Below are 13,586 nucleotides of genomic sequence, written 5' to 3' on the forward strand. Positions count from 1 at the left end.
ACAGATTATTCGAGCCTATCAGCAAATCATACCGCCTCGCACAAACAATGCGTTTCTCCTTCCTTGCCGTTATTGTTGCGTTGACAGCATCCATGTCTGTCAGAGCATGTCAGGGATCGCTTCAGAGTTGCACAAAATCAAGTGACTGCTGTAAAGGCTTGAACTGCAGAATACTTGTGAGTAAGAGTCGTTTGCCTCGCATCCAGTTTTCAGCTGATGACTCGCCTTGTTGCGCCTTGTAATATCAGCCGAAGAGCTCAGGTAAAGTCTGCTCGCAGAGACACTACATTTCACTAGAGAAGTTTCAACTCGTACTGGTAAGCCATGTTTCCGCTTTGGCATGGGTGGACATCTATCAGACTCATATCAGGCTCATTGCACTTCAGAGGCAATATATCAAGTTGAATTAGATGTCAAGTAAATGAAATGTTTGCGTACTTTTTAGTCTTGATGTACATAGAACCCCCTGGGTCGACCACAAGTCAAATGCAAGCCAGCTGAAAGACGTGCAGTTAAATCGGTTCAGCTATCCAATTTTCACCGTCTATTACTCTTCACTTGACAGCAGTCGTTCACACTGTTGTCTATGTCGGTCTCGTTTAACCCTCGAGTTGGATCTCGGCGAGACTTGGGGATAATCATCAGCTTCTCCGCTTCGATAAAAACCCTTTTAAAGATATATGATATCAGCACCAACCACCAACGGGCAAGATCTTAGTCGATTACTCACCATTCGTAGGTCGAGAGAGTCGGGGTCCATACCATCGAATCAAGGGGTCTTCTGCCCCTTGATGGACCCTTTCAAAGCGGTGATAGCCTTCGTGCTGGTGTTTCGATGGACGCGCTGGCGGTCATCCACGGAGACCCAACAACTGAGGTGGAGTGCTTGGAACTTACATCATGGTGTTGACGTGTTTTCGATTTTAGCCACCCGTGCTATGTACACTCACAGCTAAGACGGCTCGTTGCAAGTCTGGAAACAACTAGCTGTACATCGTACATAGCCGCGGCGCAGGAGCAGTGTTGTTCGAACTGCAGGTGCTGCCGGGCCAACCGGATGGCAATTGTGAACACCTCCGTGAGGTACGCAGCTGACTTCGGATCCTTTACTTAAGACGTATGTGTACATCCAGATATACCGAGAATACGCGCCACACTTTGGCATAAGCGGCGATGCCAGAGGCGTCTTTGATACGGGCGTGTGTTTGTGAAGAGGACTTATAAAAGATAAGCAACAACGCACTTCGCAAAGATATCTAACACTTTCTCCCCATTGTTGAGCAGGTTCGCAACGCGCGTTAATGCGAAGATGTTTGGAGCTGCTTCGCGCAGATTGAAATGTCAGACCCGCCTCCAGCGAGCCCCACAGCACGCTTCCTAAGTGAATTTCCGGCAGATAATCCGAACACATCGATATGGTGAACTGTGTGCATTGAACCATATAAAAAGTATTTAGAGACGCATCGATACAGCATATAGACATGGGAGAAAGCAGGTCAGAAGGCAGTCAAGCATGTCGATAGTACTTGGCACTGCCAGTGGTTGAAGGAAACACTTTTGTGCTGTCTCTCTTTCGGGCGTTGCCGGTGGTGAAATTTCTCGAATCTCCATCACGCTTAGCGATTTCAGTGACCACAGTCGTATCCATTTGTATCCTCACTGTTCCGTTTCTCCGTGTGTTGCTCCTGTGGAGGCACATGAATGTCTATTCGCCTCCTACAAAGTCATACTGTAACTTCTGGGAAAGAAATGATCAGCGCGTCTCTTCGATAATTTGACCCTGAACTCGCTTCCCACAGGCAGCGCCCTTTCGCCACTTTCATAAATAGTTCTTCCTCGAATTGGAGAGCCCCGGTGATGTCCTGTCTACATGACACATTTCACTATCAGACTTCCACGTTGTATTGACACATACAGGTGCGACGACGACCATCATAACCCCCGAACCCTTGCGCAACCGATTATCGAGGCACGAACATCCAGCGCTAGCCCCAGAACTCGCAATTACCTTGGCCACGTGCCAGTTTTTGAGCACCTGTTGAGTTGCCCTGGACATGCCTGTGATCACAGAGGCAGAGACGGAAGATCGAAGGTGGTGGACTATCGAAAGGCATCGCCCTACTTCGAACCCTACACAGTTAATTATTACAGTGGCCTCCAGGCACGAGCGCTCAGCGCTTACCTCGGAACTTGCCTGGGTCATGCGCCAGTTTTCAGCGCCCGTCGAGCTACCCTGGACATGCCTGTGATCGCGGGGGCAGAGATAGAAGGTAGAAGCGCAGGTGATAGACCATCGAAATGGCATAGCCCTTATTCGGTGCTATGGAAAGCGATTATGGTAAGTGTAATTCCCTGTCTGTACTGTTTGGTTGGTTTGATTATAGTGGCCTCGAGGTACGAGCGCTTAGTGCTCGCTCTTAAACATGGCATGACATGCAAAGTAAAGAGGTGAATAGTCAGCCATACGAGGGTGAGAGTGCACAACAAGAAAGGGGAACATTATAACATGGACAACGAGTACAATATGCAGTACAGTGGTATGTTTTTTGTGCATTATGTCACTCAGCAGGTTTCTGAGGTCTCGCCATTACGTTTGATGGCCGTGACTCTCGGAGGAAAGTTCGAGTTGGAACTTGGAACTTGGAACTTGGAAGGTTATTGCTGAACTTTGTTTCGAACTCCCCATGGCCCCTAGAATCTGGAACAGAATTGATACAGGCGGCTATATCCCTTATTAATGAAAGAAGATAACTCGTGTATGTCTCAACTTCACAAATGACACTCCTGCGCTGCGCTGTCCTCTTATTCATTCCGTTTGTTTGCGCGTCACTCCCGGGTCTCAATGATACCAGTGTCATCCACACACTCGATGTCAGCTATGATCCATCCAGTAATAACACCAGAACTTTGTGGGACATTATCTTGAGCTGTGGTTTAACTTTGTTTGCAAGCACATGGACTGCAGTTCATACGAACATTCCGGGCATGGACGAGGGCAGAGTTGATACCACCTCTCGTCGTCTGTTCCTCATGGTCGTAGCGTTGGTCGCACCAGAACTCATCATCACCTGGGCCACACGGCAGTATTTCAGTGCCCATGCAGCTACAAAGGAGTTCAATGATGCCTTTGGCCCACGACTTCCCCAGGACCACGACGACAGTCAAGATATATCACAGAACGTCGTTAAATCGCCTCGTGACACTACAGAAACAAGTGGTAGTCCTAGCGCTCCCAAACTTGCAGGTTTTAGAGGTCAGACACATGATTGGACTGTTTGGTCAGGCAGGACTAACATACAACTATTGCCTTCACAGCATGGACAGTGACGCACGGGTTCTTCGTGTGGATGGGTGGATTTATGCTCTATGTTGATGGCAAGCCGCGAGCCACTCTTACTCCCGAGGAACTCCTGCGGTTTATTGGTGATGGATCCGTAGACATACCTATTATCTCGGAGGCAGAGATAGAAGATCGAAGCAAGGGTGATGGACTATCCAAAGGCATCGCCCTTCTTCAGCTGGTCTGGTTCGTCATCCAGCTCGTCGCTCGTTACCTCCAGAACCTTCCGATAACATTGCTTGAAATCGACACTCTGGCTGTAGCTGCTCTGACCTGCATTGCCTACAGCTTGTGGTGGAGAAAACCCAAGGATGTGCGATGTCCTCATGCTCTTCATTGGAAGGACAAGACGCCGCCACCACCGGCACGCCGCTTGACCTATGAGTATGTCGTCAATATTCTCGCCCGACATCCCTCTGATTCGTCTGCATTCTAGGACTGCAAATGTGGATCTCTCATGGTATCACATTACAGTTTATGTCTATCCCTTCTTCAGTCTCATGGGCTTCGCAGCCAATATTTCCTCCCGTGCTGCCCGTTCTCGTCGTGTCCCATCTCTAGGTGGCTACGGTAGGTATCATGATATGATCGTACTTCTCATTGGATGTTTTAGTGGCATGATGTTTGGGGGGATACATTGTCTGGGCTGGAATTACTTATTTCAGATACATGCAGAACATATGTCATGGCGTGCAGCTTCCCTTGGGATAGCGGGTGCGCCGGTACTTCTTTTTCTTGATATTGGGTATCCCATGTGGGTGGATGGTGTGGTTGATTATCGCGCATACATCGTGGTTTTCGTTGCACTCATCAGCTCGATCATATATATTACTGCACGCGTTACACTCATTGTACTTATGATGCTGAGCTTACGGTCACTGCCTCCTGGTGTGTACGACGTAGTAGCTTGGACCACGTTTATTCCGCATCTCAATATGTAATTTCATCATAACAGAGTACTGGTTCTTCTGGGATCGCTGTTAGAATCGGAGGTGCGAGTGCCAATAAGTTCGAATATAACAGACCACCGTCCCACTTGCATACCACATGGGCAACGTTTGATGAACTACTGGAAGGCTACTGAGTATCCGTGTATGATCAACCTTGCTCCTCCCTTGTCCAAAGCATGAGGGCATTTTATAGCAACTCTAGGCCAATTCCCCGTACATGAGGATACTATCCCAAACTCAGATCGTCGGCGCTGCTTCTGTGTCAAGGCGATCACGAGCCGCAGAAGATCTCAAAGATTTGAGATGCAAGTTGACCTGGATCCACGAACTCCTGATGTCGTCGACTTGGTCGATACACGGGAGCATGGTGAAAATGATGCGAGCGACGGTTCTAGCATCTCCTAAGATAGAGGTGCCCACCCTCAGTCTTTTCAGGGAGGTATGTTGAAACGACTCGGTTGTGGGATCGATATCGATATCCCAAGTGTCGATCATTACTTGCAGAGTATTCAAGTGGGGGCAGAAACGAAGCGCTGCGAATATGGCGCGGAATGTCACAGTAGGTTGTCGGAGACCCGCGTGACCCACAAGCACCAACGAGCGGAGGTGCGGCCAACTTGACATGGCTTCCACAAGAAGGTCATTGTCGAAGTAAATGGAGTGATGAATCTGGAGGTGCAGGGTTTGCAGCTGCGTGAAACACAGAAGCTGTCTGATTACCGTCAAAGACATGCCCAGCTGCTCGTCACCCGTGTTGGAGCCAATTCTAATGTCTTTGAGGGTCTGGCATGCTTTGCACTGTGACAGTGCACGGAAAAACCGCTCGGCCTCTGCCCTGGTCAAACTGCGGACAGACATTGTGAAGCTTTGTAGCGAGGGGAATTCTGAGTGCTGTATGATTGTTGTAATCTCCGCGGCAGTGTATGATTTCAAAAACTTAAGAGCCGTGAGCTTGAGGAAAGGGGCGAACTTGAAACTATCACGTTTCAACAGGGAAGGGAATTCTCCCTTAATAGTTACTGTGAGAAGGGTAGGGATGTTGGAGAGGTGCTTCCATGCTGCCCAGTCGAGAGGTGCACACGACAGATTTACGAGCCGCTTGCACGAACGGACGGCATTAGACGCCACGGAGAGCTGATCTGCTGTGTTGCAAAAATGCATAATGATAGACAAATCCTCCAAGGCAGCACAACGGGCTACGATAGATTTCATATCCGAACAAAGGATTGATATCGACAAATGGCGCAGCGCAGGGGAAAGGAGGGATTGAACAGCGGAGATGGACATGGCAAATAGCTTGCTCATCTTGTGTAGGTTCCTGTAGTAGTATTGCTCTTGTTATCACAGGTGTGACTGGTACATTTTCAGTATATGATACATTGGCGTTACAAGCGATGTTGGACTAATATTACAAACATAGCACTATACTTCTCGGTAAGTTAGTTTCATGGGAATTCAGTCAACAGTGTTCAGCGCACCTTGGCATTTGACCACCCCAAGCGCTGGTAAATAAAAACTCAAATCCTCGGTCTCAACTTTGTGGGCAACCTTTCAATGCATGGACGAATGCGCTTCATGGTCTCGACTTGATCGTACACCACCTTGGCGCATTGGCATCGATAGCTCCAGCATTTATTTGCAACTTCCCAATTCTGATCATCCAAGTTCCGCACGATAGGTTTCTTGTCCATCTCCATATACACAGCAAGCTTCAGCGCATACCATCCGCGATGGTCTGTGCTCCGGCTACACGAACATTTATCCGCGTTGTTTCCACTAGTAAACTGCACTTCGTGATCAATAGCATGTAGAAATGCGTCTCTCCGCTCTCGCCGCAGGTCTATGAGTCGGAGAAGATCATCGGAAGGTATGCGCTTGAGAATTGGAATGTACTGCTGATGGTGGATGGCGATGGCGAAGCACCCTTCTGCTGCAGGTTGGAGCGCTTCTTCCCATTGATACCGCGCAGCGATGGCATATACTCGTAAGGGATCTTCCATGAAGCGAGGCGCTGTGATGGCAGAGCGTATGGTAGATATGGGTCCTGGCATATCATATTTCTCGGCGGCGTGAAGCACATGCTCAAGTTTATCCAAGGAGTCCCATTGAGGAACTTCCATTCCGCTTATCATAGCGAAAAGCCTTTTGAGCACGTCGTCGTTCTCTCCCAATCCGATTGGACTGGCCTCGGATGACGAATCAGGGCTAGAGCCACTGCCACCAACCAAGGAGAGCATGGGTTGAAAGAACCCTGACGTAGTCCGCAACACGAATGAATGCATCCGATAGTGTGTTCCTTCACTGGATCGGAATACTATGTCTGCGTCTGGGGAGCTGAAGAGTGGATGGTAGTCGAGTTGAACTGGAATAGAGGACATTTTGGAGTACGGAGCAGGAATGAGAAGGGTATGAGTTCGAAGGGGAGTTACGATTTACGATAGAGATTCAATGAGAATGCTGATCAGCGGGACCTGCTGTTAGCGGGGAAATACTGGATACGTGCCACACTAAATATGTTTGTGAGAGGCTCGACTAGGCCAAAATGAATGCAGCGTGTTCGTGCAATGAGGCATGGCTTATGGTGATAGTGAAACTGTGAAACGTTAGCTACCGAGAAACGTAAAGGAGCATACTTCCATCAATTATCGAACTGGGACACGAGCTGGCACGAGGCGTAAATCGGAAATGGGAATTATACAAGCCTTATGTACAACGAACGCTATACTCTAAGATGAAGGTCAGTTTCATGCCTGGTCCAGTGTTTGACGACTAACCAGGATAAAATATTGTTGGTGACCGCTGCTGAGACTGCAATCAATCTGACTTTGGTAATCCTGATTAGATTGATTCCCGCCGCACTCCTTGATGAAATTACCTGACAACTGTTAAGCAAATTCAGGGTATCTAGCTAGGGTGTTGGATGTTTGAATCTGACTGATTTTTGTGGATGCGTGACGTGACCAAGCGCGCTCTAGAAATATTAGTGCGGAAGCAATACCACTCTTAATTACATCACTCATGTTTCGAGTCTTCCGACTCATTGGCTACATTTGTGCCCCTAATCAATTTCGCGGTCGATACTCTCTTCTGGCGATGTGGTTGAACAAACCTATACTCGATATGTTTGCTGAAATTCCGGCTGATACAACCATCCCAAACGAGTACTATGGAGTTTACAACTGGGTTCTTCGGGGAGCATTTGGTCATGTGTATACAGTCCATCCTTTCTATGAACTCCCAGAGTGTTACAAGGATCCCAGCCTCCTTCCAGAGGGCAAGACTGCCTATGACTTCTCCGTCACCTACGCCATTACTCTTCAAAACAACCCTCTCCTCTTTCTCGAAATAAAACCTCCTGGTCATCTCAATGACCTCTCGGCTAGGTTTGCTGCAGACAAGCAGATGAGGGAAAGATTTCATAGCCTTAGACCCATAACCACGACACCCAGACTCCACGGTATCAGTGTCATGGGACAGAGGCTTGCCTTCTATCACATGGACAAATCCAGTGGCTGTATATTCCCCAAACTTCCAACTTCAGGAGACGTTCCGATCGATTGGTGGAAGATGGACATCACGACAAAAGCTGGAAATCGAGAGTTCAACACTGTCGCGCGTGATGTCAAAAACATGACAGAAGAAACTGCAACGTAAGAACGTTTGAACCATTGTTTGCTACTTAGCATTCCTAACCCATTTTGATTGATCTAGGGCCCTCAGGCGTCGGCACGACCCTGATTATGACGATGGTCTGTTCGTGACGTTGCGAAAATTCTTGTGGCTGCTTTACTCTAACTCGGGGAGACTATAATTCATGTTCTGATGATAGGAAAAGAGATTGGAGCACATACTGGCCTGTATTTTAATCACGCCTTTGATCACGGTAGTCACTAGGCTAGGCTTTCACAATCATAATTATGTCGAGAAAGAGCTCTGCTTGCAAAGCTACGACATATGCTTATCGAACTGGGGCGCGAGGCGTAAATCGGAAATAGGAATTATATAAGCCTTATATTAGGAACGCTATAGAGCCGCCTCTAAGGTGATGTTTCTTTTTCATCGCCGGGCTGCGTTTACTCCTAAACATAAATACCGGTCCAACCACCCATGAATCGTTCGCGTTGCTAAACAGCGTCCTCTATAAAAATAGGTTCCACATCCTTCCAGGGCTGTCCACCCCCCATCTTCCACACCTTCTCCCTCTCTATCCAATACTCCAATCTATCATTAGCCCTCGACGGCGCCCACACCCTCTCCCCAGTATCCCCATCTGTTTCCGCCCTAAACCACCTGGGTCGATGCGGTGGCATCCGCCCCTCCTCCCTCGCACGCCGCGTCGCCCGCTGCCGCTCCTCCTGCTTCATCTTCAACCCATTCGCAAATTCATACTTCCCCATCTCAAACGCCCGCTGATCAGGTCGCAGCCTGCAGTCCGTCGGGCACAAGTACGACCTTAGCGTATCGTCGGGGCAATCATTCAACGTGATTGCGAATGGTGTGAGGTTGAAAGGTGCGGTAGGCTTTTCGGAGTTACGCCAGAGGAGGATGTACTCTGCGGTGTAGTTTGGCGAGGAGGGCCCACTTACGGCGGCGTCGGGATGTAGGAATCCGCTGCCTGTACCGACGGGGCGGCAGATGAGCTGGCTGTTCCACCGTCCAGCCACCTCGTGAGTCACTTCTCCGTCTGCGTCTCGCACGAAGCCAGATATTTCGTATGCATCTTTTCCCCGCCATCCTCTTGGCTTGAATGTCAGCACACATTGGTCACCAGTGCGGTGGTTCGTAACCTGTAGTAACGTGGTTTCGTGTCCAGTACTCAAGGAGCAAAAACCGGATCACTCACGATCATGTCACCATAGTGGTCGATAGTGGGAGAGCCCAAGATAAACCCAGAGACGTTGGTAGTGACCTTCTTCCATGAAAAGTGCTCTACAACCTTGCCCTGGATGCCGTCAGCAGTACACTTGGGGTAGTCGGGCGCCCACTCTTCAGGAAGAAGAAGTTCAGCATGCGCAACACCAGTCGGTCGAATCTCAAATGATTTTCCCATAAATTTATTTTGTGCGTCAACCTGAGTCAGATAGATGTTAGCGAACAGATCATGGGATATACTAAACTCATCGAACCTCTCCGTAATAGTGCCAATACGGCGATTCTGCCCAACAAGCGGAGATGGGGGGATGATGGCTGACTTGTTCAGATACGTAGCGATACTCCTTGTCAAGTCTAACATATTCGAATGTTTCGCCCTGGATGGGTTGAGCATCTGCTTACAATGGGACGCATGAACGGTACTTACGAGCATAGGATTAAATGGTTTTGCTATACGGCCGATGGTTGACGAATAATTTGACATCGCAAATGCGCCCACAAATGCTAATCGGCGGTGCGGGTCTCGCTCGCGAGCAGCGACATCGACTATCAACCGGTGAGACCACAACCAGCGATCACATAGATGAGACACTCACGACACTCCGAGAATTCCATGTCTTCCGCCTTCGTTGAATATAAGATAGTGTGCACATCCATTAACCAAAGAAAACTTACCATCCGCTGTAACATACTTGTCGGCTCATTAAACATGACGGGGAAACTAATCCTCGTCAAATCCTTTCCAATACTATGCTTCAGCACAGACCACAGACTCGTGCTCGGCCTGTTATCCGATCCGATGGGTAACCGCGTCCTCAAATCTTGATACCCCGTGAAATATTCGGCGTTCATGAAGGACAGCGCAGGTACCGCATGCGTCGGGCTCGACAGCAATTCACTGACGACAAGATTGGGGAGTGCGTTGGCCTCGATGGCATCATAGAATTCGTCCTCCTCGTCCGTATCGATCACGTCTTCATCCTCCTGATCGTGCCGCGGCATACGCTGTGCAGTCGGTGTAGCCCCTGGACTTGCGGGAGGCGATGGCGCAGTCGACGTGGATGGGCCGTTGACTTCCTCAGGCGGGGAGACGATAGTAATGGGTCCGGGGCGCACCACGGGCGAGAAATAAGAGTGCTCTTCAATAACAGGAGATACAAGCGCCATGGTCGCAGGGCGCTGTCGGAGCGTTCCGACACCTCCATCGTTCACACCGGCATCGAAGAATCTGCTACCTCGTTTCCGGGACCGCATGCGCAGCTCTCGTTCCAGAACCTCGCCCTCTCGCACGACAGTCTGTAGGCTTTCTTCCCACACAGTCTGCCTCTCACGCTCGCGCTGTAGTTGGGATTTCCACCACTCCTCACGGTCCTTGGCCATCTGGATATACTCGTCTATCATTGTTTGTACGATTGCAAAGGATTCTTTGAGCGCTGTACGGAGTTCTTGCGTCCTGAGCGCTGCGTCCGGCGGTAGTGCGAGGTTGGACAGAAGCTGACCAGTGAGTTCCATCTGTGCTGCGGTCGAGTTCCCTTGGAGGTCGAAAGTCCCGTTATGAGGAGGCGACTGTGTGAGGACCGACGCTGAAGAATTATCATTGTGCTCTTCATTATCTGAGGTAGAACGGCTTTTATCCGCCTTGCTAGTCTCAAGAGGTGGCCCATCCTCCATACTCTCATCCGCTATACCCATGAGGGAGCCCTGTGAACCGCCGCGGGTACCCATATCCGTTCGCCGCGCTGACATTACCGACTGGAAGCTCGTGCGCAAACTCTTTGGCTTCAAAGCGCTCAGCTCGCTCTCAGCGCTCTTCCGCGGTACTTGCTCATCGCGCCGCGCCCATTGAATGCCCTTCTCAAGCGCCTGTGTCCACCCGGCGGCCTCAACGTGATGATTAGCACGCATGTACCATTTTTGCCCAGTGGTGTGTCCTCGAGACGGGGTCGAGTGGACCTCGAACCGCGTCTTGTCACCGCCCGGCGAGATTTTGAGGATGGCAGTTTTCATGGCGATGGCACCGCGGCTGGCGATGTCTTCGTCTTCTTGATGCCGATAATCTGTACAAAGTTGAGTGCCTTATAAATAAATATGGAGGGTGAGAGGTAACGGACATGAGAATACACCATCTTTTAAAACAAACCACCTGGTATTATAGCCCTTGGCAACGTTGGTGTACTTATTGAGATAACCCTTCATGACTGGAGGTTCCGAAGACGGAACCTCAATGAGAGAGGTATCGTGGTTTGCGACTGTCGTTGTATTGAGCGCAGTGAGTAGGAGAGCGTGCGATGAGAACGTACATTGTCGCAAAAATACCCGTACGTGATCATCTTTTCCTGTACCCTCGTACGCCATTTTCCCCCTGCGGTCTCGCACAAAAACGCTCGCGCCTGCTCGCACAGCTAGTTCAATGAGGCGCAGGTTTTTGCGCCTGGCTGCCTCGTGCAGTAGAGAAGTGCCAGACGCATCGTCCAGGTAAGACAAATCGACTCCACGTGCCCGTGGAGACTCAAGTAGAGCCACCAATGCTGCATTCGGGGATGCATCCAAGGGGGATAGAATATACGAGCGCAGAAGGGACCTGTATGAGGCGTTCAAAAAGGAACGCGAATCTAGGAGTGGCGTTGGTGAAGAGGGACAGAAACAGAGAAGGAATACGCACCTTGCAGGGTTTGGATAACTTCTTTTGCCTTTGCTACATCTTTGCATGTCTTTCCGTTGTTATCACGAAGGGTGTCGTCAATGCCAGCCTGGTCGAGCAACACGCCTACGATGTCTGCACGACCGAGGGATGCTGCAAGATGGAGTGGGGTGGTCCCAGAGCCTGGCGGGTGTACACCATTGGGCGATATGGCTCTGTGAGATAGGAGTAGCTGCACAGTATCGACTTCGGGTGCGGGTGAGGGAAGGTGGGAGTAGCAAGAGAAATCGGTGACATACCGGAAGCGCAGCGAATAGCGAGGTGAAGGGCAGCAGCGCCAGTGTTGATGTCTCCGTCGACCGACTTTCGTCTTTCCTTGCCAATTTCAGTGAGAAAGGGATGTATGAGAGCGGGGTCGCCTGGGGATACATCGATGAGGGTTTGACATGAGGTGGAAGCAGAGAGAGGTAGTTTCTTACCACTCCGAAGCGCAGACAGCAGTTTGACTTGGTGAAGGGGTTCTGTGGCATCTGCTGTTCATAAATGACCGAATACAAGGCCAAGAAACAGGCGAATTCAGTGCTCACCGGACCTGAGACTGCGAATCGAGAAGGAGGAGCTCATCATGCGTCCACCGCAATTCTGCGCCTACAAATTCAAAATCTAGAGTAGTTTGGTGCAAACAGTCCTTGCGTGAAATGAAGGGGGAAGCGGTTAGGAAAGCGAGTTATGCATATGCAAGAAAGCCACCAAGTTGCCAGCCTGCCGCGCTGCTCTTGATGCAATTTCGGAAGCACCGAGTCACGTGTCACCCCCATGTTCCTGGTGCCCCTGCGGTTTGCTAGCGTGCTGGCAGTGGTGCCACGTACGTTGTATTTCAGCATTCAGCGCTCAGCACTGACCGTGATGCTAAAAAGAATATGCTAGCACTCGCGTTCGTCTTTTCCACATCCGAGGAGCGCCCATGGGATGTCAGAATGCATTTCCCGACAATGTCAATCCTTGGCAGTTGGGCCCAAGCAGGCGCCAGGCGCATGATCAAGCTATTCCCATGATCATTTCGAAAATTCGCAGGCGCTATCGCTGTCTAACAGGCAAAATTTCCCGGCTCTCCTTCTGTACTACTTCACGCCATAATAATCACTGGCAGCAACGGTTCTCTTCTCCCGGCAAGGAGACTTCACACTTCAACGAGAGCTAAATCACCATGTTGCATTATCTAGTGACCCTTATGATTGTAAAGACCAAGTCACGATCTTCTTTCAACATCGCAATTGGCCAGGACCCAGTTGCCAGCGGCCATATAAAACTCGCCGAGTGCTTCGTTGATCCGGCACAAGTTCTCATTTGCATATGGAATTTATGGTACAATTGAACTGTGCGTGGCCCTCTGCTTTATGTTTCAGGTTTCTGAATGTTACTCTCTCAAAGGTGACATTAGCAGGTAGAAGCTAGCCTGTAGTGTTAAAACACGCCAAAAATCAGCACTGCAAGCACATAGGTGAGTATCGCAGCAGCACACCGCAGCACCCTCTTTCCTTTTAGGGGGAGTGCTGCGACAATGGTGCTGCGGTACGCTGCGGCGTGCTGCAATTAGTGCTGCGACGCTAGCTTACTTGCTCAAAAATGTCAGAACTCAGGTTGTATAATACATGGTACATATCCTTCAGGCCCATTTTTTCGCATCATGTTGCAGACTCGAACTCACATTGTAATAGACTTGTACTTTTCAGTGGTGGATTTTCGTATGCTTAGAACATCGCGGCAATTACGCACTAGTCGC

At 49.8% G+C, this 13,586-nt stretch overlaps 7 protein-coding genes across 7 annotated transcripts; 4 read left to right on the top strand and 3 right to left on the bottom strand.

Moving 5' to 3' along the window:
• The first annotated feature begins 1,619 nt into the window (after positions 1-1,619).
• DEU56DRAFT_464939 (uncharacterized protein) lies at positions 1,620-2,613 on the top strand. Its single transcript, XM_041346353.1, has one exon. The coding sequence runs from the start codon at positions 1,871-1,873 to the stop codon at positions 2,450-2,452; it is 582 nt and encodes a 193-aa protein (XP_041206330.1). The 5' UTR covers positions 1,620-1,870; the 3' UTR covers positions 2,453-2,613.
• Positions 2,614-2,775: 162 nt separating this feature from the next.
• On the top strand, positions 2,776-3,776 carry DEU56DRAFT_740578 (uncharacterized protein; the record flags this gene model as incomplete). Its single annotated transcript, XM_041348824.1, has 2 exons — positions 2,776-3,160; positions 3,316-3,776. 2 exons carry the CDS (start codon positions 2,776-2,778, stop codon positions 3,774-3,776), a joined length of 846 nt encoding a protein of 281 aa, XP_041206331.1.
• Positions 3,777-3,893: 117 nt separating this feature from the next.
• DEU56DRAFT_464975 (uncharacterized protein) lies at positions 3,894-4,288 on the top strand. Its single transcript, XM_041346354.1, has one exon. The coding sequence runs from the start codon at positions 3,925-3,927 to the stop codon at positions 4,279-4,281; it is 357 nt and encodes a 118-aa protein (XP_041206332.1). The 5' UTR covers positions 3,894-3,924; the 3' UTR covers positions 4,282-4,288.
• A 239-nt stretch (positions 4,289-4,527) lies between these two features.
• On the bottom strand, positions 4,528-5,577 carry DEU56DRAFT_914696 (uncharacterized protein; the record flags this gene model as incomplete). Its single annotated transcript, XM_041357656.1, has 1 exon — positions 4,528-5,577. The coding sequence occupies one exon, from the start codon at positions 5,575-5,577 to the stop codon at positions 4,528-4,530; it is 1,050 nt and encodes a 349-aa protein (XP_041206333.1).
• Positions 5,578-5,807: 230 nt separating this feature from the next.
• Positions 5,808-6,668, bottom strand: DEU56DRAFT_740536 (uncharacterized protein; the record flags this gene model as incomplete). The annotated part of the gene is made up of 1 exon (XM_041348818.1): positions 5,808-6,668. The coding sequence occupies one exon, from the start codon at positions 6,666-6,668 to the stop codon at positions 5,808-5,810; it is 861 nt and encodes a 286-aa protein (XP_041206334.1).
• A 627-nt stretch (positions 6,669-7,295) lies between these two features.
• Positions 7,296-8,256, top strand: DEU56DRAFT_890018 (uncharacterized protein). Its single transcript, XM_041356273.1, has 2 exons — positions 7,296-7,940; positions 8,002-8,256. The coding sequence occupies exons 1-2, from the start codon at positions 7,309-7,311 to the stop codon at positions 8,099-8,101; spliced, it is 732 nt and encodes a 243-aa protein (XP_041206335.1). The 5' UTR covers positions 7,296-7,308; the 3' UTR covers positions 8,102-8,256.
• Positions 8,257-8,271: 15 nt separating this feature from the next.
• Positions 8,272-12,563, bottom strand: DEU56DRAFT_465001 (Oxysterol-binding protein-domain-containing protein). Its single transcript, XM_041346355.1, has 12 exons — positions 12,391-12,563; positions 12,283-12,333; positions 12,103-12,222; positions 11,825-12,049; positions 11,463-11,774; positions 11,274-11,411; positions 9,838-11,219; positions 9,759-9,786; positions 9,590-9,708; positions 9,417-9,539; positions 9,134-9,361; positions 8,272-9,077 (listed from the first exon to the last, which is right to left on the bottom strand). Exons 1-12 carry the CDS (start codon positions 12,428-12,430, stop codon positions 8,415-8,417), a joined length of 3,429 nt encoding a protein of 1,142 aa, XP_041206336.1. The 5' UTR covers positions 12,431-12,563; the 3' UTR covers positions 8,272-8,414.
• Between the last annotated feature and the right edge of the window lie 1,023 nt (positions 12,564-13,586).

Source organism: Suillus clintonianus, assembly GCF_016758775.1.
Source record: "Suillus clintonianus strain FC179 chromosome Unknown DEU56scaffold_58, whole genome shotgun sequence".
In the NCBI taxonomy this organism is placed as follows: Eukaryota; Fungi; Basidiomycota; class Agaricomycetes; order Boletales; family Suillaceae; genus Suillus; species Suillus clintonianus.

Excerpts from the sequence above, each read along its gene's own strand:
- DEU56DRAFT_464939 (XM_041346353.1), top strand. The coding sequence starts at position 1,871 with ATGACACATTTCACTATCAGACTTCCACGTTGTATTGACACATACAGG.
- DEU56DRAFT_890018 (XM_041356273.1), top strand. The coding sequence starts at position 7,309 with ATGTTTCGAGTCTTCCGACTCATTGGCTACATTTGTGCCCCTAATCAA. Across the intron at positions 7,941-8,001 it reads ATGACAGAAGAAACTGCAAC|GGCCCTCAGGCGTCGGCACG; the intron begins GTAAGAACGTTT and ends TGATTGATCTAG.
- DEU56DRAFT_465001 (XM_041346355.1), bottom strand. The coding sequence starts at position 12,430 with ATGATGAGCTCCTCCTTCTCGATTCGCAGTCTCAGGTCCG. Across the intron at positions 11,220-11,273 it reads AAAAGATGGTGTATTCTCAT|ATTATCGGCATCAAGAAGAC; the intron begins GTCCGTTACCTC and ends AACTTTGTACAG. Across the intron at positions 9,078-9,133 it reads ACCACTATGGTGACATGATC|GTTACGAACCACCGCACTGG; the intron begins GTGAGTGATCCG and ends ACGTTACTACAG.
- DEU56DRAFT_464975 (XM_041346354.1), top strand. The coding sequence starts at position 3,925 with ATGATCGTACTTCTCATTGGATGTTTTAGTGGCATGATGTTTGGGGGG.